Source organism: Castanea sativa, chromosome 9 (assembly GCF_040712315.1).
Source record: "Castanea sativa cultivar Marrone di Chiusa Pesio chromosome 9, ASM4071231v1".
Classification (NCBI taxonomy): Eukaryota; Viridiplantae; Streptophyta; class Magnoliopsida; order Fagales; family Fagaceae; genus Castanea; species Castanea sativa.
In genome coordinates this window covers 31926433-31949725 of record NC_134021.1, presented here as the reverse complement: position 1 = coordinate 31949725, position 23293 = coordinate 31926433, and the positions used below count along the sequence as shown (strand labels likewise).

The window sequence follows — 23293 nt, the reverse complement described above, 5'->3', positions numbered from 1 at the left end:
TTAAATTTTGAAATTTACATAGTACATATTATCAATCATGAATAAAATAGATCCATGTTTGTTGTTTTTGCTGTGTATTTTGTATGAGATACAAAACCAAATTTTTCAACACTATCTTGTTAAAAAAAAAACCCACTAATTCAATTGGACTTTAAAATTGGAATTTGGCACAACTAGCTCTAAACTCTAAACTTATCCAAACAGTTTACAAGAACCAAAAAAAAAAAAAAAAAATCGGAAAATGAGATTTCTATTCTAAATTTTTTTTTTTTTTTTTTTTTTTTTTTGAGAAACGTCTATTCTAAATTCTTGAATGTTCATACTGCAACCTTGTCTCATGTTGAAAGAAATACACATCAGTGTTTAAACTGAAACCTAAAAAAGTCGCAGACCACAAACAGCCACTCACTAGTATCTAATTTACAATATTGACTCCTAATGTGAAACAGCCATAACCACATCACTGTTGATTACAGTGTCAGATTCAGAATTCCCAAGAATTCGTTTATCTCAATGTTCATAATCCAAAACTTCGAAGTACATAATCAATTCATATTAAACGATGGCTTTGTAACCACGATGAGAAGCTAATGGCACATTTTACTGACGGCCATTCTCACATTCTACAGACAGCTAGTCCCAGGAATATGTACAAAATCATATATCTCATGTCTTTCAAGCAAAAATCCATAGCCCAGAGCCTGTTAGGTGCTCTCTTTAAATGTATGAGAGCGAGAAAGAGCTGCTGGGTTTGCTTCCAGGATATGAGATGCATCAGCTATATGGCTCATGTCATCTACCTTTGGTTCAAATGTTCCAAAGATAGTACCTCTGGACATAGATTTCTTCTGACCAGGCTTAAATCCTAAAGTAGCCCAGAAAGGACTCTTTGAAGCCTCATCTGGGTCCTCAATTCTCAGTGTCTTTGGAACCAAAACACATGTCTCCGATTTCTCTTCATCTGTGTTAAGTCTTGAATGCTTGCCTAGTGTTGGTGAGCCATTGCCTGAGCAGCAACTGTTGCTAGCAGAGGAGGATGGAGATAGACATCCACTAGATCCAGTCAATGAGACACTCCCAGCCCCAGCCGCACAAACAGGCATACAACCCAAGTATGTTGCTGGTATGAATTGAAAAGGGACTTGTGGAGGACAAAAGCCTGGAACTGCAAGCATTGGTGCGGGGTACAACTGAACTGGCTTGGGATTACTGCTATTTGGTACAGAAACACATTCAGAAGTTTGTTGTGCTGTTTCCACACAGGTAAAATTACGTGAACCTGCAGTCCACTGGACACCCCAAGGAGGGACAGGATAACAATGCAGAGGATGTGGGGTATTAAGCTCGTAACAAGATCCTGGCATTCTGACTCGCTCCTTTTGCACAACATTTTCAGGTAATTGCTTTCCCTGATTACTAGAAAATGTCATGGACGATCTGCATGAAGAAGGCTCTTCTCCACTTTCTCCAACATTTACAGAACCCATCTCAACACATCTTTTCTGGTCTCTTATATTAAGAACAGCTTCCATGGATTCACAGAGAGGTGCTTCTGGACCAAATTTTAGGACTCTCTCGTTTCCTGTTGAAGACCTGAAAGCAGTTGAAGATTCACCACATGAGAGAAGTTGGTGATTGGATGAGTCTTGGGCTTCTAATCTCGTTGGTAGTCCATTGGAGGATACTATTAATTGATGGTAGTGGGAGGTTACGTGCTTGTTCTTTCGTCTCCCAGCACCCACAGGAACATTTCTCATTGTTCCACCAGCTGTCCAATATCTCTGGCAGTTCTTGCAGAAATGCCTCGGTTGGTTGACATTGTAGTTATTGAAGTAGCAAAATTTTGTATCTAAACTGTTGCATCTTGGACATTGAAGTATCTTGTCTGGCTTCTTAAACACTTTTTCTTCTTCTGTACTATTGGTATGTATCTGGTCTTTCTTTGGTGTAGGATATACTTGTGGCCCAACCTGCATAGGAGTTTGAGGCCCTTCATTCCTATCCCCTAAATCATTGGACTTCTCATGATTCCCTAAGTTTTCAGCATAAGAGCTCTCCACTTCTGCACTTGTTATATCACTGCAAGCATCCTGACAATTCAAAATCAAACAATTGGTTCCCTGCTTAGAAGTGGTAATTGGATAGTGAAAGAACTGGACAAAAAATAAATAAATAAATAACTTTTTCTAATGAACTTTTTGGTAAGTACAGATTAATTATGAACACAGAGTCAATAAACGAGAAGAAAAAGAAGAACAACCATTTCCGAACTTCCTATAGAGATTATACAGCAGGTTTGTCTGTGTACATGAAACTGTGAATGATAGACAAGAAGGGTGATACCACCATTGTAATTTCTATTCCTCCCAGATCACTGTAATCTGGGATAAATTGACTAAAAAGTGGATCAATGTCATTGCTATTCCTTCTGGCTTTAACTTTTAACTCCTCTATTTATGTTGAAACCAATAAATAACAGAATAAGTGAAATGCTGATAAATTTAACAAAATTTACCAGCACAAGGACATGCATCAGCCCATTAAATCAATATTGCCACTGTCACATTTTTAATCATTAACAAATTTGCAGAGCTACCAACAACAATTTCTGATTATAACTTAAGTGACCAAGGTTGTCCCCTTATAGAACTGAGCAGTGCTTTCCATTGAACTTTTCAGGCAAAAATTTTTTTTAGAGAAGGCCAGATTTCTTTCCAACAGTTAAAACTATTCTTACAAGGACACAATTTTTCATTTCAGAATTTGGTTGTAACACCAGGGAGAATCCCAGCCTACTGACCATTTTAACCAAGAACTAGATTGTTTGTTTGACTGTTTCCTTCATTGCTTTTTGGGTACTGCAAAAAGTTTTACTACCTCCAAAAAAAAAAAAGAATTGATAGAAGAGAACATCACTAATGTTTCACAATTTAAATTTAAGTCTGGGTCTTGATTGAAAAATAATAATTAAAAGTAAAAACAAAATTTACCCACCGCTGCCAAGTTCAATTCTTTCAAGTCAAAGCAAAACAAACATAAACCCAATTTAAGAAAGTTCCACTTTTGGAGAATAACATCAATTAGAAACATAAGTCCCTCCTCTTTTTCCCGTTTCTAAATTATTAAAAAAAAAAAAATCACAAACTAAGTCAATTCTATGAAATTCATTAGCACCAAACAAATGGAAGTAACAAACAATTAATAGACCACTCACCAACAATCATTTTTAACAAAAAGACCAAGAAGTAAGTTTGTTTCATCTTGCCTAAAAAGCAAAATTTTCTAAGTATTTGAAAGAAAGATAGAAGGGAAGCCTTATAGAATTAGAATGATGGTTATAGCATGTACCATGAGTTGGGAGTTGGGTTGAATCTGACATTCCGGCAAAGGAATAGTTCTCCCAAACAGCTTTATACCAGGATCCTTGCTTGTCTCCTCACACAAATCTCCTCCACAACTCATTTTCTTCTCAAACTTAAAAAAGACTTGTTGCAAATAAATTTGAAGCCCAACGCCAAAACCCATATATATACATAAAAGAGACCTTTTTCTTTTTCCTAAGCCAAGACCCTTTTCAAACACACTGTCTCTTTCTTTTCTTTTCTTTTTCTGTTTAAACACCACAAAACCCTCTCCAGTAAAAAAGTTCCCAGCAAAAAGCGCAAAGAACGTGAAGCATCACCAAAGTACTATCTTTTCTCAATTTTTCTCTTTTATTGTCGTCTTTTTATCTTTTACTTTTGTCAAAAAGGCTTGCGTCTAGGAATTTAAAATCAACTTTTATTTTTCTTTTTTTATTTATAATTTTAATAACACAATTTTTCTCACAATCTGACCAACTATTCTAATAAAGACTTTCGCATGAACATAATCACATTATTTTTCCATAACTTACCATGTGGGCCATTTTATAGTCATGATAAGTAATCACAAAAAAATCAATTATAATATTCAACAAAAAAAAAAAATCAATTATAATACGAATTACACCCATTAAGTTCATAATATGTTAATATCCACTATGAGTAGTGAATTAAAAGTTGTAAGTCTATGTATACGGGAGGAGTGGGCAAAAAACATGCATTACCTCACCATTGGATGTATGTATATATTGTGAAATTAGGTATATAATTGAGTGTGATAAGTGTGTTATTAAAATTATGGTAAAAAAAAATTCTATATATATATAATACATTAAACTATCTATTTCTGGTAAAATTTTCTCAAAAATTAAAAATCTATCAGTAATTTTCATTTTTTGAGAAATGTTTTTTAAAAAAATGATTAATTATTAGCAAAATCCTATATATATTTTTTTGAATTTATGGAATGTGCGTGGGGAACTGGGGAAGTGCCACATGGCATCCGAGTAAGGAAAGGAGGAGAATCAGAGCCAAGAGATGTAGTGGCTAAGGACGGAGATGAGGTAAGAAAGACGGGAAAAAGGGTTGGGTGCGTGTGTGTGTGGGTGTGGGTGTAGGGCCTCTCTTTTGAAGGGAAAAAAAAAAAAAAAAAAAAAAAGTTATATGCCGACTTGGGGTTTGGGCTCGCTTTTTACGCCGCCTTCAATGTCTTTTGCCAAGTTTGCTCCTCGTGCGTCCGGTCCCACTTTCAAAAAAGCTTCAAAAAGCAACAATCTAACTAAAGTGTTTTTTTTTAATGGCTATCTTATTTTTTCACACTGTTTCAATGTAATTGGGGAGGAAAAAAAAAAAAAAAAAAAAAAGAAGTATAAAGGAAAGACGAAATGAACGAAAAAGATAAAGATAAAGATAAAGCTTCCTTTGGATATGTTTGAAAATGGCAAGTATTAGGAATATAAATTCTGTCATTTTTTTGTTGTGTTCCTCTTTAGATCTAAGTTTTTTTGAGTGATAATTTTAGTTTATAGTGTCTACTTTTTTATAATTACTTTTTATAATTAGATCAATATATTAATTGATTTTGATATAGGCGTAAATTGAATCTCAAATTTCTTATGTAATGATAAGACAATTTAGACTCAAGTTGGCCCCTTTAAAACTAAGAGAGGAAATGAAAAAGGAAAAGAAAAAATATATAATTTATCATTTATGTATGTGACCTGCCCGATGAAGTGAAATGAAATGAAAACATAATGTCCAGAAAATAGTGAGTGTAGAGTTTTATGGGTAAAATGTAATTTTATAGACCATTAATTTCAAACTGCAATTGTAACGATTATCAGGAAAAAAAAAAAAAAAAACTACCAATTGTAACTTTTTCGGCACAGGACTTTTTCAACTCTCGCCCAATTTTGGTTGATTATCAATGGTGGATTCAACATATATGTTCCACTCAACTTTTCCTTGTTTGCTTTTGTCTCATGTCAACCAAATAAAAGTAGTAGTTTTTCCTATTGGTACATCTTTTTTCTTATCTCCTCTTTTCATTTGTTCCAAGCATTAGCTAAAGGTAGACTAATGAACGTTTGGCTCATATTTAGAATACATTTGCAAACAAACTTGTTTTAAAATAATCACATGTCAGTCTAGTTTTTCATTAAACCTACAATAGCCCTAGATGAGCACTTTACTTGGTCAAATGTCTTTAATTTTTTTGTGTGGGTCAAAAACCCGATTAGGACTCTTGACGTCACAATTAATTTGATTGAGGAGGGTTACGATAGTTTTACAATGGGAGATTTGAACAAGAACTAAACACGGGTTGAATTAAGACAAAAGGCTTGTGTTATTGATGTAAAAGAAAATCCAATACACATTAACAAATATTCTCTCAAGAACATGCTCTTGAAAGTCTCTCAAGTTTGTGTTTTTCTCTCTATAATTCTCTCATTTATTTTTCTATGTGTGTTCCTCTTTGTGCTTTGCTTCCCCTTATATCTACCTTGCCTTTTTTCTTGGAATGTGCTATCCTTGCACAATTAGCGGGCTCCTTGTCCTATCAAGCTCTTACTTCTCCATTTTCAGGATGATTTGAGACTTTTAGGGCCTTCAGCACTGCTCAGGCTAGTCATTTATCAATAAATATGACTGTGCCAAGCAGGTAAATCTCATTAATGCAGAGGTGACTATTACTTTATTAGGAAGTTTTAGCAGGCATCCTCAGACAACCCTATATCTTTCAATATTCTTCCTTGGCAGCTCGACAAGTACCTCATCCTCGGCCTACCGACCACCAACCTGGCTATTGTTAAGGGTGTCCAATCCTGTATCATGGTCTGAGGTTAAGCTCCTTCATAGTGATCGACCATCATATTTGGGCTGGCAAGAATTAGGTCTATTCTTACTTGGGGCCCAACATTATTTAAGGTTAAGTCCACTTCTCTTTAGTTTTTATTTAGCTTATTTATTAGTACTTTTTTGGAAAAAAAAAATATCATTTGAATCCCTACATTTTGTGGTCACTATCAATTTGGTCCCTACATTTTGGTAATAGTCAAATTAGTCCACGTTGTTTCAATTTACAGTTGTTAAGTTATGTTTTTTTTTTCCATAACATTTTATGTTGGTTGTATTCCATGACAAAAGTGTTGTAATTTCATTAATTTATTTTCTTGTATTTTGTGGGATTTAATTATAATGGATTTAGTCTTAAGTGGTGAAGATTTGATCAAGACAGTTGAATTCCCAACTGGCTTGGGATTGCAGAACCCGCGAAAGGCCATGTGAGCGGCACATGTGGAAGTTCAAGAGTCATGATGTCTCGCGAGTAACTCGCGACCTGGCCAACCCGCAAGTGACCAATGAGATACTCTAACAGTTAGATATTATTGTGTGACTCCTCACAATCTTTACCCACACAATATATACCCTCATTACCTACAAAATTGTAAGAAGGCTATTTAGAAGAAAAACCTTAGGGAGAGGTTTTCACAACACCCACCTTTTAGAGAGAGCTACCTATCCTTAAATTGAGAATTTCTTAGTAGTCTCTTCTCCTCCCCTCTCCCATTGTTATACCTTGAGAAGAGATTATACTTAAACACAACCCACACTCATTCAGAGTGTAGAGAGTGTTTTGGAGTTTGGGAAGTATTGAGTCTTTGCCAAAATAAGCCAATGAGGCTAATGAAGACAAGGCTCTGTGAAGTTTATTGGTAGTTGGAGCTTGAAGGGTCTTTTTGGTATCCTTATACTCCAACTTATTCACTAGTGGATCATTGTGGCTTGGAGGGCCACGGAGAGGTTCTTACGCTAAGTTCTATATTTTCCTCTTTAATAACACATCATGGTGTTATCTTTGATTTGCTATTCTTTTCCCTACTACCCTTTACATTTTAGCATTGCATCTATTTTTTCATCCATGCAATTGTTGAATGCTTTGATTAATTGATTTGTTAATCAAGTATATTCCACACTAAGTGTGTTGAGCTTAAAATTAATGAACATGCAATTAAAATTTGGTGGTCTAAACTAGCTCTTGCATTTGTAACATCGAGCTTTCAACAGTCATTTTGGGTCTATTAAAGTGAGAGGTTGGTAAATTTGATTTGTATTTGGTTGCCAAGAGAGCACAAGAAAAGTTATAATCTGATGATAAGGACCAAATTGACTGCTGGTTGAAAATAGTAGGGTCTAAATTGAATGCTACAAAAAATGTAAGGACTAAATTGATAATGACCCCAAAATGTAGAAACTAAAATAATATTTCATTTTTTAAAAATCTTTTTTTCAGGTATGATTAGAAATGTGTTCAATTTAGTGTTTAACTAAAATAAGTTAATGAAAATAAGTTATACCAAAACCAATGGTAACTAGGTACTCAAACTAAGTAAACCAAAAAAAAAAAAAATGGTACACCATTTGACCATAGATTAATATAAATATGAGAGAGAGAGGAACAGTAGAATAATATACATGGCAAGCATTAGAGGTACAATGGATTAGATAATCTATTGATGATATGTCATATGGAAAGTTCTATCAAATGGTCCATGTGAGGACCAAAGATATTTATAGCCAATTGGGCCTAAGCCAGAGTTTAAATGGGCCTAAGCCAAAGTTTAAGTGAGTTATGGGCCCCGATAGGCCGAAGAAAAAGACCATCCAAGGAGGTAGTCAGTTCGAGGAAGAAAATAAGGGATGGACGAGGTGAGTAGGTTGAAGAATTCTAAGACTAAACTAAACATGTTGGTATAAGAAAGGTAACAGTAACTATCCTGGGAAAGAATTGGAGGAAACTTCCTAGCTAAGAATTGGAGGAAACTTCCTGGTGAAGACACCATCACCTCCACATTAAATGCACTACACCAATCATACATGCTACATTAATGGCTTAATGACACCTAAATAGTGCCATAATAGTCTTTTACGTGCTCACCACAGCCTCAGAAGGAGGGAAGGAAAAGGATGAAACAAGTATCTTGGAGAAGAATAACCCACTGCCTAGGTGGAGGGCCAGGATTAAAGCATTAAGTCTATAACATTGAGAGAAGTCCAACTCTGTATTTTTATTCAAGTGTAAACAATCTTCAATAATTTTGGGGAAGGAGAAATAAAGCTGTTTTATCATACAAATTTTACTTGCAGTGATTTATTCTTAATTCTCTTTATGGAAGTATTGTTTTAGACTCAACTATTGGTCCTAAAACCCATCTCTACAAATTAATTGTCTTGGATATCAGTCTAGCCTAATCATTTAGGGTCCTCGAATTTTAATCCATATAGTCCAAATCTACTTTGCAATTTGTAAAGTTATAGGTTAATGTTCATATTTACCAACAATTGGCTTTAGGATGCATTTTCCGCCATGCATCAAGCATAATACTAGCTATTCATTTTAGAATAACTAGTATTATGCCCAAGGCATGGCTTAATTAAAAAAAAAAAAAGCGGAAATACTATTTTCATCCCTACATTTTTACATACTTGTCAGCATCACAACACTTATGGCATCATGAATGGACATGTGAATGCATGTTCATGGTATCGAGGCAAGAAACAAGTACAAAACCCTAATCTAGACATGTGTTAACAACAAACGTGTTAAAAGATAAGAAAACATTTTATGAGACTTAAAACATGTGTAAAAAGAGGCTATGCAGACAAACATATGAAGGCAAGAACAAAAAAAAAGGGGGGGTTTTCTAGGTAACGGCATCAAGCACACTAGAATAGGTCTGCCTACGCATGAGTTTAGCCTACGTGCGCAAGCTAGATCATGCGTATGCAGATCCTTGCCCAGAAACCCTAATCCACACAAAAACAAAAAACTTAAAGCCTAGCAACCTAGCATGCTCAAAGACATAAAGAAAACCTAAAACTAACCTAAACAAACATATGAAATGTATACTAAACGAAGAAACATATTAAAAACAAGGATTAAAACAGATAATAAAAGAGAAAAGCTTTAAGGCATACCTTAAAGTAAAAGCTCTTAGGCTTGATTTTTTACCCTTCCCCTTCGTCAAATCTATCACAATTCAACAAAAGAGTGATTAGTAATTTTGAACTCAAAAGATTGTGGCCAGAAAAGGTCCCAATCAAATAAAAATGACTTGAGGGTGTTTTGTGAAATACTCCCTTTTGATTCACTATTTTATAGTGAATCTTAGGTTTTTCCTGTGGGATTTTTGTGTGTTTTGAAAATGTACCATGTAAGGCTTAGTGAAAATATGGGGTTTGGAGTGGCTCCCAAACGATGAGTGATTCATTCCAAACCTCAGCCATTATTGTAGAAAACTTGCATTTCTTATGCTTCTAAAACCCTAGCTACGTACTCTAGATCATGCTTGTGTACGCATGCAATGGCTCGCATACGCAAGCCGCGACTCATGTACACAGGTTGAGGGCTACTTTGGTCAATTTATGTCCAAAAATAGACTTTTGCTCATTAAAAGGTTATATTTTCCATTTTAACACTACTCAAGTCAATTCAATATTTGATTGGGCTCTAAACTGGCCTTGAGCCTTAGAGTTTGAGCATCATTAGGAACAGGCGCCCGAGTCATAAAAGGTATAAAATGCAATGTCTACATGCTTTTAGAATGGATTTTCCCTTATCACTTTTATCCACACTCACATTTTCAATTATAGGATCAATTACTTCAGAGTTATCATTATTATTGTTGTGATTGTTGTCATGGTGTTGTCAGGTAACATTAACAACCCTATAATTTATATCAATCGTTCACTAATTAGCTCTGTCAAAAAAAAAAAAATTCTAAGTTGGCTTTCTTTATTGTAGGGATTGTGTTAAACTATTGATTGGCTTTCATTATGTTGCAATAGAAACAAAACTTGAGGTGATATACCAGAGATTCTCAAATCTAAGCAGTGGTCTTGCTCTTTTCAAGGTAACCTAAACATGATCTGGAGCAGGATTATTTTTTACCCTTGCGTGTTAGCTTGTGTCCAACTTATTTGGCTAGCCTTTAGCTTTTATCAGTCTATATATAATTTTTTAAAATCTCATTTTTTTTACTTTTTTCAAAGTATAAGTATATTTTTATATACTTTCAACAAAAAGCTACATAAGTTGATGATAAACGCACATGACATATATTAGAAACTCACAATATTGTGTAATGTTAAAATGTAATAATCTATGTAATGTAAAATGTAATCATTTGGCTGGAACTTGTGTGTATTAATACAATAAGAAATATTGTAATTTGAGAGAGACAAAGTGCTTAAGTATGCTTATTTTTAAGGAATTTATTTTGCAATGGATGATCAAATTTTTATTTAGGGTAAACTACATATTTGGTCCCTATCATTTACATCATATTTTAATTTGGTCCTTAACCTTTCAATTGTGTCAATTTAGTCCCTAATGTTTTAGTGTCGTGTCAATTTAGTCCCTGTCGTTATATCTTGAATGAAAATTGCTAACATGGCAAATGGCCAAAATAAAATTTTAGTTTATTGTCACATCAACGAAAGTTAATTTTTTACATCATCGTTTACATCATATTTTAATTTGGTCATTAACCTTTCAATTGTGTCAATTTAGTCCCTAATGTTTTAGTGTCGTGTCAATTTAGTCCCTGTCGTTATATCTTAAATGAAAATTGCTAACATGGCAAATGGCCAAAATAAAATTTTAGTTTATTGTCACATCAACAAAAGTTAATTTTTTATTTTGGCCATTAGACACATCATCAATTTTCATCCAAAAGATAACGACAATTTCTAAATTGACACATACTAAAAGGTTAGAAGCCAAATCGACACAATTAAAAAGTTTGGAACCAAATTGAAATATGTTGTTGTAAACACTCAATTTTGCACCCTTGATTTAATCAAGCAGAATGACTTGAATGACCATCCATGTACCTCAAAAATCATGATCGCATTACATGCATCAATTTGTCCTTGCATTAAGAGCATTAATTCATTCATTACATACTATAAAAATGATCTTGAGACTCTAACCGTCGCAATGGTGTTTCCGATTTCCAAATCGGACCATTGGATTGAAAGATATCGTATGATCAAGTTTGCACGGTCAACATGCATGGTATCTAGGTAAAGTCGACCACACATGATTAGTTTAAATTAATTCTGATTGGTTAAGCAATTAACATAAATTAAATAATTTTGTGATTGGTTGATAATTAGTGTTTAAAATAGGATTGCGTGCATAGGAATAAAAGGGTGATTGGATAACAATAAAATTGTGGATAATCTCAACCTTATCAAGATTTATTTTAGGGTATTTATCTATAAAATAATTACTCTTAAATAGCTTGAAGTAACCAAAAAGAGATGAAAAATCATAGACGGAGGATGAAAACACATTTAGGTACAAGGACCGACCAAAAAACCCTAGAAGAGGAGTCTAAATGGCACAAGAATACGAAAGAGTGTTCGGAGTCCAAAGGGAAATTCAGCACTTTTGGAGTGCTGAACAACACTCTAAAAGGGCCGAATTTTCTCCTTATGGGCTTTGGCCCAATAGCTTTTGGGTGACGATAAGGCACACCATTTTCGACCTTTTCGCAAAAGGATGCGTTCAAATTCAAACCCTAATCGTCCATACCTATTTTTTTTATAGTCCTCTGATCTCTATAAATAGAGACTGAACCTCATAATTTAGTACCTTTTGACTACACTTTGAGAGGCATACGTTTTAGGCTCTTAAATCACCCATATTTTCTAATTCATTCTCTGAGTGTTGCTGCCTAAATTAGGGTTTTTAGGTTTCAAAGAGAATTGAACAAATTTCTTTGAACCCTAAAACATCCTTTCAAGAACGAAGTGTGCTCATGGAAGAGGTTGTTCTCTAACCCTTTTGCTTTTATGCTTTTCTTTATCACGATGCCGCATGTTTAATTGTTTTAGATATTCATATTTTACCATGATTAATTTAGTTCATGAAAATATGTTCTTGATTTCTTTATTGTTGATAAAATATGTTGCTTAATATTAAAGATTTGCATCTTTCTTAGATGCAGATATGAATTTTCCTAAAATAAAATGGACTTGCATCTTTCTTAGATGCAGATTTGAAGTTTTCTTAAAATAAATCGGATCCGCATCTTTCTTAGATGCAGATCTAAATTTTTCTTCAAAATAAAAAGGAGTTCGCATCTTCCTAAGATGCAGGTTTAGATTTTTTCAAATCAAAATTGATTTGTATCTCTCTCAAGATACAAATTTGAATTTTTAATACATGCAGATCTTTAAAATAAAGGAAAAAATAAAACCTTGTTTTATTTGTTTCATGTTGCATAAATTTAAATTATGAGTGAAACTCTCTTCTTAACAAATCTTTTTCATTCTTTTACAACATAAAAACAGATATGATTTTTTTTATCAAAGAATATCATTTTTTTTTATCATCACAAAACATATCTGAATTTTCATCTTCAAAAACCACCTTTTTCTACATACTACAAAACATATTTGATATTTTTTCAAATCAAAATCCATTTTTTTACTAACTAAAACAGATTTGATTCTTTTCGAAAGAAGAGATTTCATTCATAATATAGACTTATGTAATTATGTTTTTCACATGTTCAACATATCATTCATGACATGCAAAAAAATAGTACATTAGACACAAAAGTTTAGAAGACCAAACTGTGTCTGGGCGGAATGGGTGCCTAACACCTTCCCATTCCATAACCTAGCCTCCGAATTTAGGTCTTTGGCTAAGTAGATCTAGTCTTGTCTTTATTTATTTTGGGTAGATTGTAACTAGGACAAAAAACCATGCATATTTGGTAGTTTTTAACTAGGACCCAAAGCCATGTAAAGTTCAAATTTTCAAAGCTGCATTTTTTTATTCAATCAATGATACAAAGCAATTCAGTCATGTATTTGTATATTAGTTTTTCTTATTTTTCATACAAAAAAAAAAAAAAGTGGCAACTCTACGCCACTTTCCCTAAACGAGAAATGCCCTAAAAGGTACCCGAATCTCTTTTTTGATGGACACTTTTTTTTTGAGGTCTCTCACAATGGCGACTCCATTGGGGATGTCAAGGGCTAAGTTTCATATTAGACTTAAGTGACCAAATATATACCATTATTTCGCATGATCTTGCATGATATAGTTGTTGTTTGTTTATTTATGTTTGAAGGGATGTTGTATGATATTTTGTTGTATGGAATTTGTTGTTTGTGTTTGTTAAAATCTTTCCCTAATTGTCATTGTATGTGCCATCCAGACAACAATGTATGCACCCCTTTTCAACAACTTGTGGTGGTAGTAACCATGGATCACCGGTCTTTATTAGATTCGGTGGATCACCGGTCTTCATTAGATTCAAGTACCTAGTGGCGAACTCACCAACTCATAGCCCAAAGTCACTGGATCATTTCCTATTGACTGTAAAGGACAAACCATGTTGTTTGGACCAACACAATGTTCATTAGATTACAAGTTAGAAAACAATGAAACAACAAACCCACCTTACAGCGTAATGACTTAGAACCTATCCCTAGGTGGGTCCCAGTTAGAATTGTATTGCATGTTGTGTGTATTTGTTTTGGTTGATTGATGGATGTGGATGGGGTCTTAGCTTTGATTAACCCGACCAAGCCTGTCATTAGGGGAGAATTTGGTCAAGATTAGAAGGAAGGTTGCAAAAAGAACCTAAGTTTGATACTCGAGCCAATAGCTCCAGTTCCAAGCCTATCACTCCCATCACCATATTGAAGTCATCAAGCATAAAAGAAACTCTACTGCTGCAACATCACAGCTCCATCTTTGACCTCGAAGATAGTTCAAGCCACCAGAAGTTTGAAGCTCCCCATAACATGGCAGAAGAGGGAGAACACCCAAATACAGAGGAACCCATGAACACCCAAGAGCTACTTAACACTATGGTAGCTAGTCAGATTCAACTGAAGGAAGACGTGAACCGTATGATGCAACAGTTCCAAAATTTGAAGAGTAGTCAAGAGGAAGACAAGACTGATCATGATCCACCAACCATAGAAAGTGAGAAAAAGATCAACGAGAGGATGAATAAAATGGAGGAGATGATTAGAAGAGCCTGTAACATAGAGGATCAGGGATCTTATGGACTACGATTCTCTCTTACTGTTTCCCAATGCAAGGTTACCACCCAAGTTCAAGATGCCAACCCTTGACAAGTTTAATGGGACCGACTACCCAAAGTCCCATCTAAAGATGTATATGAGGGCTATGTAGCCCTTAGGCGCAGCTGAGGAAGTACTTCCTCAAATGTTCCAAAGCACACTGATCAGAGCTACTCTTAGGTGGTTCCTCCACATGGATGATACAAGATCAAGAAGTTGGGAAGACATCTACCGAGAGTTCCACAAGCAATACAAGTACAATACGGAAGTTGACATCACAAGAAGAGATGTTGAGACTACCAAGCAAGAGCCGAAAGAATCCATCTCTACTTTCATTACCAAGTGGAGAGCCAAAGCTGCACAGATGATGAGTAGGCCTAGTGAGGAAGAACAGATAGCCATGGTTGTAAAGAATTTGTTACTTGTATACCATAAGTATTTGTTTGCACAATATTTTCCCAATTTTAAAGCTTTAATTACTGCCAGAACCCAAATTAAGGATGCAATAAACAATGGCACTATAAAGACTGATGACCTTTCAAGGTTTAGAAAGAATATAGGATCTAATTCCAAAGTTGCAGAAATTTCAACATCCATAAAAATGAACTTCCATCCGACCTAATATGACATATGGAATGAAGAATCAGAATGCTTCCATCCGACCTAATAAGGAACTTCCATCCAACCTGATTTATGACCTACCCGAATGCTTCATGATGACATGGGAAGAATTAATGGATAGGACATCTACCACCACCACAAGATATGATATATGGAATGAAGAATCAAAACTCAAGGATTACCAAACTCCCACAAATGGGGGGAGACACTTCAAACCCAAAATAAACAACCAAACACCCATAAATGGGGGAAGACGCTTCAAACCCCAAGAAACTAATCTCAATGGCCCAACAAAAATTAACCACATCACAAGAGGGGGAGACACTTCAAATCCCCACATTTGGAAACTGAAAACCCTGTGGAAGCCTTGAATAGATCTACCCAACAAACACCTGCTGAGGAAGATGAAGTCCTCAAGCAACTACAAAAGACACAAGCCAACATATCCTCATGGGAGTTACTCATGGCCTCATACAAATACCATCAAAACCTAGTAGAACTACTTAACCAAATCCAAGTTCCTACAACCACAACCTCCTAGGATTTGAATGCTATGATTGGGTCCATGAACAGGGAACTCACCATCTCCTATTTCGACAAGGATATGACCAAGAAGGGGAATCACCACAACGACCCTTTGCATATCACTGTAGATTCCATGGGGAAGAGGATACCTATGGTTTTCATAGATGATGGAAGCGTTTTGAATGTGTGTCCTTCGAAGACTACAAGCTACTTAGGCCTCAGAATTGAAGACTTGTGCCTACTGATCAACATATGAGGGCATACCATAGGATTGATGGTCAAGAAAGTGGATTTTTAGGTCCTTAACATAGCCTCATGCTTCAACATGCTCCTTAGGTGACCCTGGATTCATGACATAGAGGCCATACCTTCTTCCCTATATCAAAAGGATCAGTTTCCACATGAAGGAGCTATTATGACCATCTATGGGGATACTTTGATTGTTTCTAAACCTGTTTACGGTATTGATTTTGAGAAAGAGCCATTGACCTTGGATTGCTTCATGATTGAAAGGCCCATTTCTGAAAAGAGAGAAGAAGAAGTTGAGAAGATCCTAATGGACTTTGCTCCTTATGGTAATAACAATGTGGTAGCAATGATGATACCTTCCGGGCATGAATTTGGGGAAAACTGTGAAAAAGCTAGCTGTTTAGGATTCGACGATCCCTACTGCCACACCACTTTTTGGGCTAGGCTACAAGCCCATTGATGATGATTTGCTAGAAATGGAAGTGAGAAAGATGGCCCAAGCCAAAGCTAAAGCAAAAGGACTCCCTTGTCCTCCAGAACCTCTAAAGCCCTACACTCCTACATTGAATGTGAAGTTTGTAAAAGCCAGAGAGAGTCAACGTTATTAGGGATTCCCTGAGCCAAGATTTGATCTTATCACAAAGACAATGGTACCTGGGTTGGAGATGCTACTTGATTGCTATAACAAGGCTCCAGAATTGAAAAAAGAAGACACCACTTGGGTTCCTAATGACTAGGCTAATTACATGGATCCTGATGCCATGACTATGCTTCTGGGAGATTCCATTTGTAACATCGAAGATGAAGAGTATTGAGTGGCAAGTCAGCATGCATTGAAGAGCCCATATAAACTAAGAGCCCATAACAAAGATAAGGAAGGGGGAACAACCCCTAGTGATAATGAATATGAAAGGGATGACAAGAGTGATAGTAGTAGTGCTGATGATTGGGGTGAACCCCCTAGTGATAGAGAAGATGAAGATGCGGACCTATTCTACGAGGAATATGGTAGTGATGTGGACTATTGTGATGAAGACATTGAAGACGATGCCGGAGCTAACAGGTGGAGTGATACTGATAGTGATCAATATAGATTGGTAAATGTGTTAGAGAATGCAAGAGAGGAGAATGCATGAGCCAACCAAATGTACCATGAAGAATATCCCTATAGGTACCTTTCAGATTAGAGTGATATCATTAATGTTAGCTCAAGATTCAGCCCTAGGAATGACAAGCATGGAAGAGAAGTTCCAGAATTGGGGTCGTATTATGATTCAAAACCAAGTTCACCCCCTACTGAAGAGGAAGATGACATAGATGCCAGATTGGCCACACTAGACCATAAGCTGATGGTCCACAGTCTCAGAATCATAACACTTAAGAATGTTGAACGTAGTAATGAGAGGGAAGAAGGAGGTGAGCTAAAGTATCTCCCTCAACCCACTAACTTGGGTAACAGAGGCAAGCACGACTTGTTTGATGATTGGATGGATAACATAGAGTGCCTGGATACTTTTGTGACCGACAAACCTATAGACATGGAGATTGAAGAAGACGCTATAGATTATATGGATATAGATCCCGCATTACTGATGCTAAGGGAAGAAGAAGGAGCTTACTAGGAGCCACCTACAATTGTGGAAGCCACGACCAAGTTGAAGAACTGGGCATGGGAGGGAGCCACCCACCCCATGGAGGACTCTGTGAGGAAGATCAAGACCGTCAAGTTAGTCACCTTTGACAAGAGGTTCAAGACCGCTGAGCCAATCACCCCTTCTAAAAACATTATTTCTATTCCTATTGAGTCTATTTCTGATAGTATTTGTCTTCCTGTTAAGTCTATTTGTGATAGTTTTCCAGTTGAGTCTGCTTTAGTTGAGTCTGTTGAGAACTCTTTTCCTTTTAATATGATTTTTGATTCTGCATATTTACTGGTTTTGAATGATTTTATTTCAGAAATTGGTAAAGAAACTCTTAATAATAAGGAATCAAAACATGGATACATAGAACCTATAAAAGAAGAAACCCAATCCATTAACCTAGGAACTGAGGATGAGCCTAGAATAATCCAAGTGGGTAATACCCTAACCACATTAGAGAAAGGTGCATTAGTGGCACTACTAACAGAGTTCAAGGAAGTTTTTGCTTGGTCATACGAAGACATGCCTAGGATCGATACAAATATAGTACAACACTACATTCCAATAGATCCAACCATGAAGCCGATCCAGCAGAAATTGAGAATAATGAAGCCAGAGTGGACTCTCAAGATTAAGGAAGAAGTGGGAAAACAGTACAATGCTGGATTCCTAAGAGTGGTCAACTATCCAGAGTGGTTAGCTAATGTAGTTCTGGTACCAAAGAAATATGGGAAGGTCAAGATGTGTGTAGATTTTCGAGATCTGAACAAGGCTAGCCCGAAAGATGATTTCCCTTTACCTCACATCGACGTCTTGGTTGACAACACAACGGGTCATCCTCTACTGTTGTTTATGAACAAATTTTCAGGATATAACCAAATCAAGATGGCTCCAAAAGATATGGAGAAAACCTCCTTTATTACACCATAAGGGACATACTGCTACAAAGACATGCCATTTGGCCTTAAAAATGCTGGTGCTACTTACCAACGTGAAGCCACCACCTTGTTGCGTGATCTGATCCACAAAGAAGTAGAAGTTTATGTTGATGATATGATAGTGAAGCCCAAAAACTGTGAAGGGCACATACTAGCTTTAAGGAAATTCTTTGAAAGAATTCGACTTTACAAGTTACGATTGAATCCCAAAAGATGCTCTTTTGGAGCTACATCCAGAAAACTGTTAGGGTTTATGGCAAGCCAAAGAGGAATAGAAGTCGATCCAGATAAAATCAAGGCAATTGTAGAGATGAAGCCTCCAAGAACTGAAAAGGAGATCTAAGGATTTCTAAAGAGAATACAGTACATCAACAAGTTCATAGCCCAACTCATCATGACATGCGAAACAATCTTCAGACTAGTTAAGAAGGAAGTCCCTACAGTGTGGAATGAAAAATGTCAAGAGGCCTTTGAGAAGATCAAGTATTATCTGATGAAACTACTAATACTTGTCCCACCGACACCTGAAAAGCCACTGTTGTTGTATCTTACCTCCACAGATACAGCAATGGGGGCTCTACTTTCTCAATACTTTGAAGAGACTAGGAAGGAGAATGAAATCTACTACATCAGCAAGAAGATGTTGCCTTATGAAGAAAAGTATTCACCCTTAGAAAAGACACATGTAGCACTTGTTTGGGCAACCCGCAAACTTAGACATTATATGCTTGCTTAAAAGATTCTATTAATTGCAAGGATGGACCTTTTGAAGTACTTAATGGAAAAACCCGTGCAAGGTGGGAAGACTGCTAAATGGGATTTGCTTTTGTTAGGATTTGATATTAAGTATGTGACTCGAAAATCTGTGAAAGGGAGAGCAATTGCTGATCACTTAGCCCATTGTTCACCAGAAGAGCTGAAGAGATCCAAGGGGACTTTCCGAATGAAGATATCATGGGGATTGAGGTAGAATCATGGAAGATGGACTTTGATGGGGTAACAAATAAAAATGGAAGTGGAATTGTAGTTCTCTTAATTTCACCAAAGGGGACACACATTCCATTTTCCTGCAAACTTAACTTTCCTGCCACTAACAATGCCACAGAATATGAAGCTTGCATCATGGATCTACAGTATCCTTAGGCCTAGGAGTGAAGGAGTTGGAGGTATACGGAGATTTAGCTCTAATCATCTCTTAGATTTAGAATAAATGGAAGATCAAAGAAGGAAGACTGATACCTTATCATGAATGTCTTTAGAAATGGGCATCAAAATTCAGCAAGATCTAATACCAATATGTGCCCAGGATGCAGAACCAAATTGCAGATGCTTTAGCAACCATGGCATCCATGATGGATGGGCCAAAAGAAGATGAAGCTAGACCGATAGTGTTGGAACAGAAAGAAGAACCTGCCTATTGCATGACAATAGAAGCAGATGAAGGAAATGATAGGGTAGGTGAATGGTATTAAGACATCCTACAGTACCTCAAGGATGGGACATACCCATCATTTGTAGATAAGAATGACCAATTGACCATCCGAAGGTTGTCCACTAATTATATTATTTGTGGTGAAGGAATTTATAGAAGATCATATGATAGAATTCACTCCTTTGTGTAACTGCTAAGGAGACACAGAAAATAATTGAAGAGGTTCATGAATCAAGTTATGGGCCACATATAAATGCACACATGTTATCAAGGAAGATAATGAGACAAGGCTACTACTAGACCACCATGGAAGCTGACTGTGTGGCTCATGTTCGAAAATGTCATCAATGCCAAGTCCATGGAGATCTAAAACACATGTTGCCCATGCCACTTCATACTATGACATCACCTTGGCCCTTCTCTACATAGGGGATAGACATTATAGGGAAGATTCATCCAACTGCATCCAATGGCCATGAATTTATACTCGTAGTCATTGATTATTTTACTAAATAGGTAGAAGCTGCATCCTACAAAGCTTTGAATTCAAAGAAAGTTGCTCAATTCATTCAGACCAACATAATTTGCAGATGTAGGGTACCACATGAGATCATCTCTGACAATGGGTTACATTTTAAAGGAGAAATAGAGAAGTTACTATGACAGTTCAACATTTAGCACCACAAATCTTCACCTTACCGTCTTCAGACTAATGGAGCAGTTGAGGTTGCTAATAAAAACATAGGGCGGATCTTGAAGAAGATCACAAAGAATTATAGGAATTGGCACCTACAGTTGCCCTATGCACTTTGGGGGTATAGAACATCAATTCGATCTTCCATAGGAGCCACTCCTTATTCATTGGTGTATGGGATGGAAGTAGACCATTCCATTGAAATGGGTGTCCGATCACTAAGGATAGTATTGGAAAGTGAAATCCCTGAAGCAGATTGGTTGTAAAGTAGATATGACCAGTTATGCATACTGGATGAGAAAAGACTAAAAACCCTGTATCACATTCAGGGATACCAAAGGAGATTTAGGAAAGATTTTGATAAGAAAGTAAGAACTAGAAATTTGAAGTTAGGAGATCTAGTGTTAAAAGAAATCTGAGCCCCAGTTCAAGATGCAAATGGGAAGTTCAAGCAAAATTAGGCAGGCTTATACATTATTAAGCAGATATACTCTAGAGGAGCAGTAAGGTTGATGGACTTAGATGCAAATCCTTTCATTGAGCCAACCAACATGGATCAATTGAAGAAATACCATGTTTGAGGTGGTAGACGAAAAGCACCATGTCTGAAGTGGTTGTAAACTATGTTATTTCCCTTCCTAGGTTTGATAAAGAAAAAAACAACAAAAACAAAAAAGAAAAGCTCGCTAGGCTGAAAACCTGAAAGGGCGTGATAAGACAAAAACGTATTGACCCCTTGTGATGGATTAAGTTGATTAATTAGCCAAGTTTATTAATTAATCAAATTAGAATGCAAACGCGTAGTAGCACAAACAAATCACCGATAAACTAAAGTATGCAGCGGAAATTAAATGACACGGTGATTTGTTTACGAATGGGGAAAACTTACACGACAAAAACCCCACTGGTTGAATTTAAGGTCACCACTCTCGAAATTTCACTATTATCACAATAAGTGGTTACAAGTAAAGGAATCCCAAGTACCTTACCAACATACAGTTGAATTCTTACCCCAATACCCAATTGGACTTATTCTGTAGTGACAATTTCTCCTTTCAATGCACAACTCCCAAGTACGTGATTAACCAATTGCGCAGATCCCAGTATGCGACTTCAATCACCAACTAGAGAATATTGTTAGCTACAAAGTTCTTCAATTCATCCACACGATGAAGATCAAGAAGTTGCTTGGTTACAAAACCCTACGGTGCAAAGACATAACAACTTCTTCACAAGAGATATGAACTAGGGCAAGAACTTTGTCTCAAGTTACAATTTGCATAAACAAGGATTTCTCAATGCTTGTGCAACTTGCCACACTTTGACGGCCCTCAAAATAATCTATATGTCTAGGGTTAGGAGAAAAGAAGGCCCAAAGACACATCCACGGATTGGAATCAAAACAGAACTCAGAATCTGTTTTTTTTAAACCTCGATAGATAGAGGTATCGAGATGCTGTCGAGCAGCTGTCGAGCCACGGGGCTGGAACAGCTCTTTAAACCTCGACACATGCTAGCTGTCGAGCTTTAATGAATTTGCACTATTCAGCTTGATTCTTGGATAGACTTGATGACTTCAACACTTAATCTTGAAACTCAGTTTCTTAAAGCATTAAACACATCCTAATTTTACCCAATTACAAGTAAAGTGTGTTTTGTCAAAGGATTAGCCAATTACATAAAAGAATGACATATGTTCTAAATAAAAGAATCACATATGTCCTAACAGGGCGGTCTAGGCAAAAATTAGAGCAAAAAAAATAAATAAATAAAAAAAACAAAAAACAAAAAACAAAAAGGTAGGTTTAAAACCTAAAAGGGCAATTGCGCAAAAGGAGAGCGAAAAAGAAAAAGAGAGTGAGAGAGCCTGCTAGGTTGAAAACCCAAAAGGGCAGCCTAGGCAAAAATCAAAGTGAATAAAAAAAATCAATGAGCTACGTGATGACTTGATCCTTCTATCCAAGGGGGTACGTAGGCAACCATGCATTTGTTCGGTCACAATTCCCCAAAACCCACCATTTGCCTTTTGACCAAAGTTACCAAAATTCAACAATTCCATTAGACCATATCATTACACAAAATCGAAGAACCCAAACCCTAAGCTAAACCATAAAGAAAAACACAAACCCCAAAAAACCTATACCTTAAACAGAATCCCTAACTTGCAAACCCTAAGTAATTCCTAAAAATAAGAGTTTTTACATCAATTTCTAAATAAACATGCTCAAAGCCAAAAAAATAAGAAAGTCACTTTGTCTTTGATCTTTTCTTTTGCTTCTGATCATTAATTTCTTTTGTGTTAGGTGCTTCATCATCCCTGTCTCTTCTTTTGAATTCATAGTTGTCTTTATTGAGCCTTTCCTAGTTGTCTCTAAGAAAATTTTCTCTCATAGCAATCCTCTCAGCTTCCTTGTCAACAATCCTATCTACAGCCAGTTAGAATATTCTGTAGTCATCTTGTGAAAGTGAACCTTGACAAAAGATTGGTCCACCCGGTCAGCCATTTCTAAACCCAATAGCATGTTCTTTACAGAAGTAGGATTCATGTCTATAAGAGAGAAATGTCTTTTTCTTTTGCCACCAGGCATTCCTTGCTCATATTTGAATTACCTCAAGAATCTGTCTCCATTGTAAAAAGTTGCCCTCCTCAATCCAACAAGGAAGATATGGTCTGACCCTAAAGACCTCAGTAGAGGAGGTGGGCACTTACACCAATA

At 36.2% G+C, this 23293-nt stretch overlaps 2 protein-coding genes across 3 annotated transcripts; one reads left to right on the top strand and one right to left on the bottom strand.

Annotated features, from left to right (window-relative positions):
• Positions 1-310: 310 nt before the first annotated feature.
• On the bottom strand, positions 311-3682 carry LOC142611346 (cyclic dof factor 1-like). 2 transcript variants are annotated; one of them, XM_075783457.1, is made up of 3 exons: positions 3349-3682; positions 3215-3265; positions 311-2090 (listed from the first exon to the last, which is right to left on the bottom strand). In XM_075783457.1, exon 3 carries the CDS (start codon positions 1974-1976, stop codon positions 705-707), a length of 1272 nt encoding a protein of 423 aa, XP_075639572.1. In that variant the 5' UTR covers positions 1977-2090; positions 3215-3265; positions 3349-3682; the 3' UTR covers positions 311-704. The 2 variants fall into 2 exon arrangements, with proteins under 2 accessions (XP_075639572.1, XP_075639571.1); XM_075783456.1 differs by lacking the exon at positions 3215-3265 and having other exon boundaries at positions 3349-3669.
• A 15162-nt stretch (positions 3683-18844) lies between these two features.
• LOC142609049 (uncharacterized) lies at positions 18845-20842 on the top strand. Its single transcript, XM_075780691.1, has 4 exons — positions 18845-19110; positions 19207-19416; positions 19757-19904; positions 20591-20842. Exons 1-4 carry the CDS (start codon positions 18845-18847, stop codon positions 20840-20842), a joined length of 876 nt encoding a protein of 291 aa, XP_075636806.1.
• Positions 20843-23293: the final 2451 nt, after the last annotated feature.

What these genes read in the sequence shown, in the direction of transcription:
- LOC142611346 (XM_075783456.1), bottom strand. Translation starts at nt 3,525, where the DNA reads ATGGGTTTTGGCGTTGGGCTTCAAATTTATTTGCAACAAGTCTTTTTT. An exon ending in AACCCAACTCCCAACTCATG is followed by an intron (nt 2,091 to 3,348) that starts GTACATGCTATA and finishes TTGAATTGTCAG; the next exon opens with GATGCTTGCAGTGATATAAC.
- LOC142609049 (XM_075780691.1), top strand. Translation starts at nt 18,845, where the DNA reads ATGACATGCGAAACAATCTTCAGACTAGTTAAGAAGGAAGTCCCTACA. An exon ending in ATGTTGCCTTATGAAGAAAA is followed by an intron (nt 19,111 to 19,206) that starts GTATTCACCCTT and finishes ATTAATTGCAAG; the next exon opens with GATGGACCTTTTGAAGTACT. An exon ending in AAGATATCATGGGGATTGAG is followed by an intron (nt 19,417 to 19,756) that starts GTAGAATCATGG and finishes ATATGTGCCCAG; the next exon opens with GATGCAGAACCAAATTGCAG.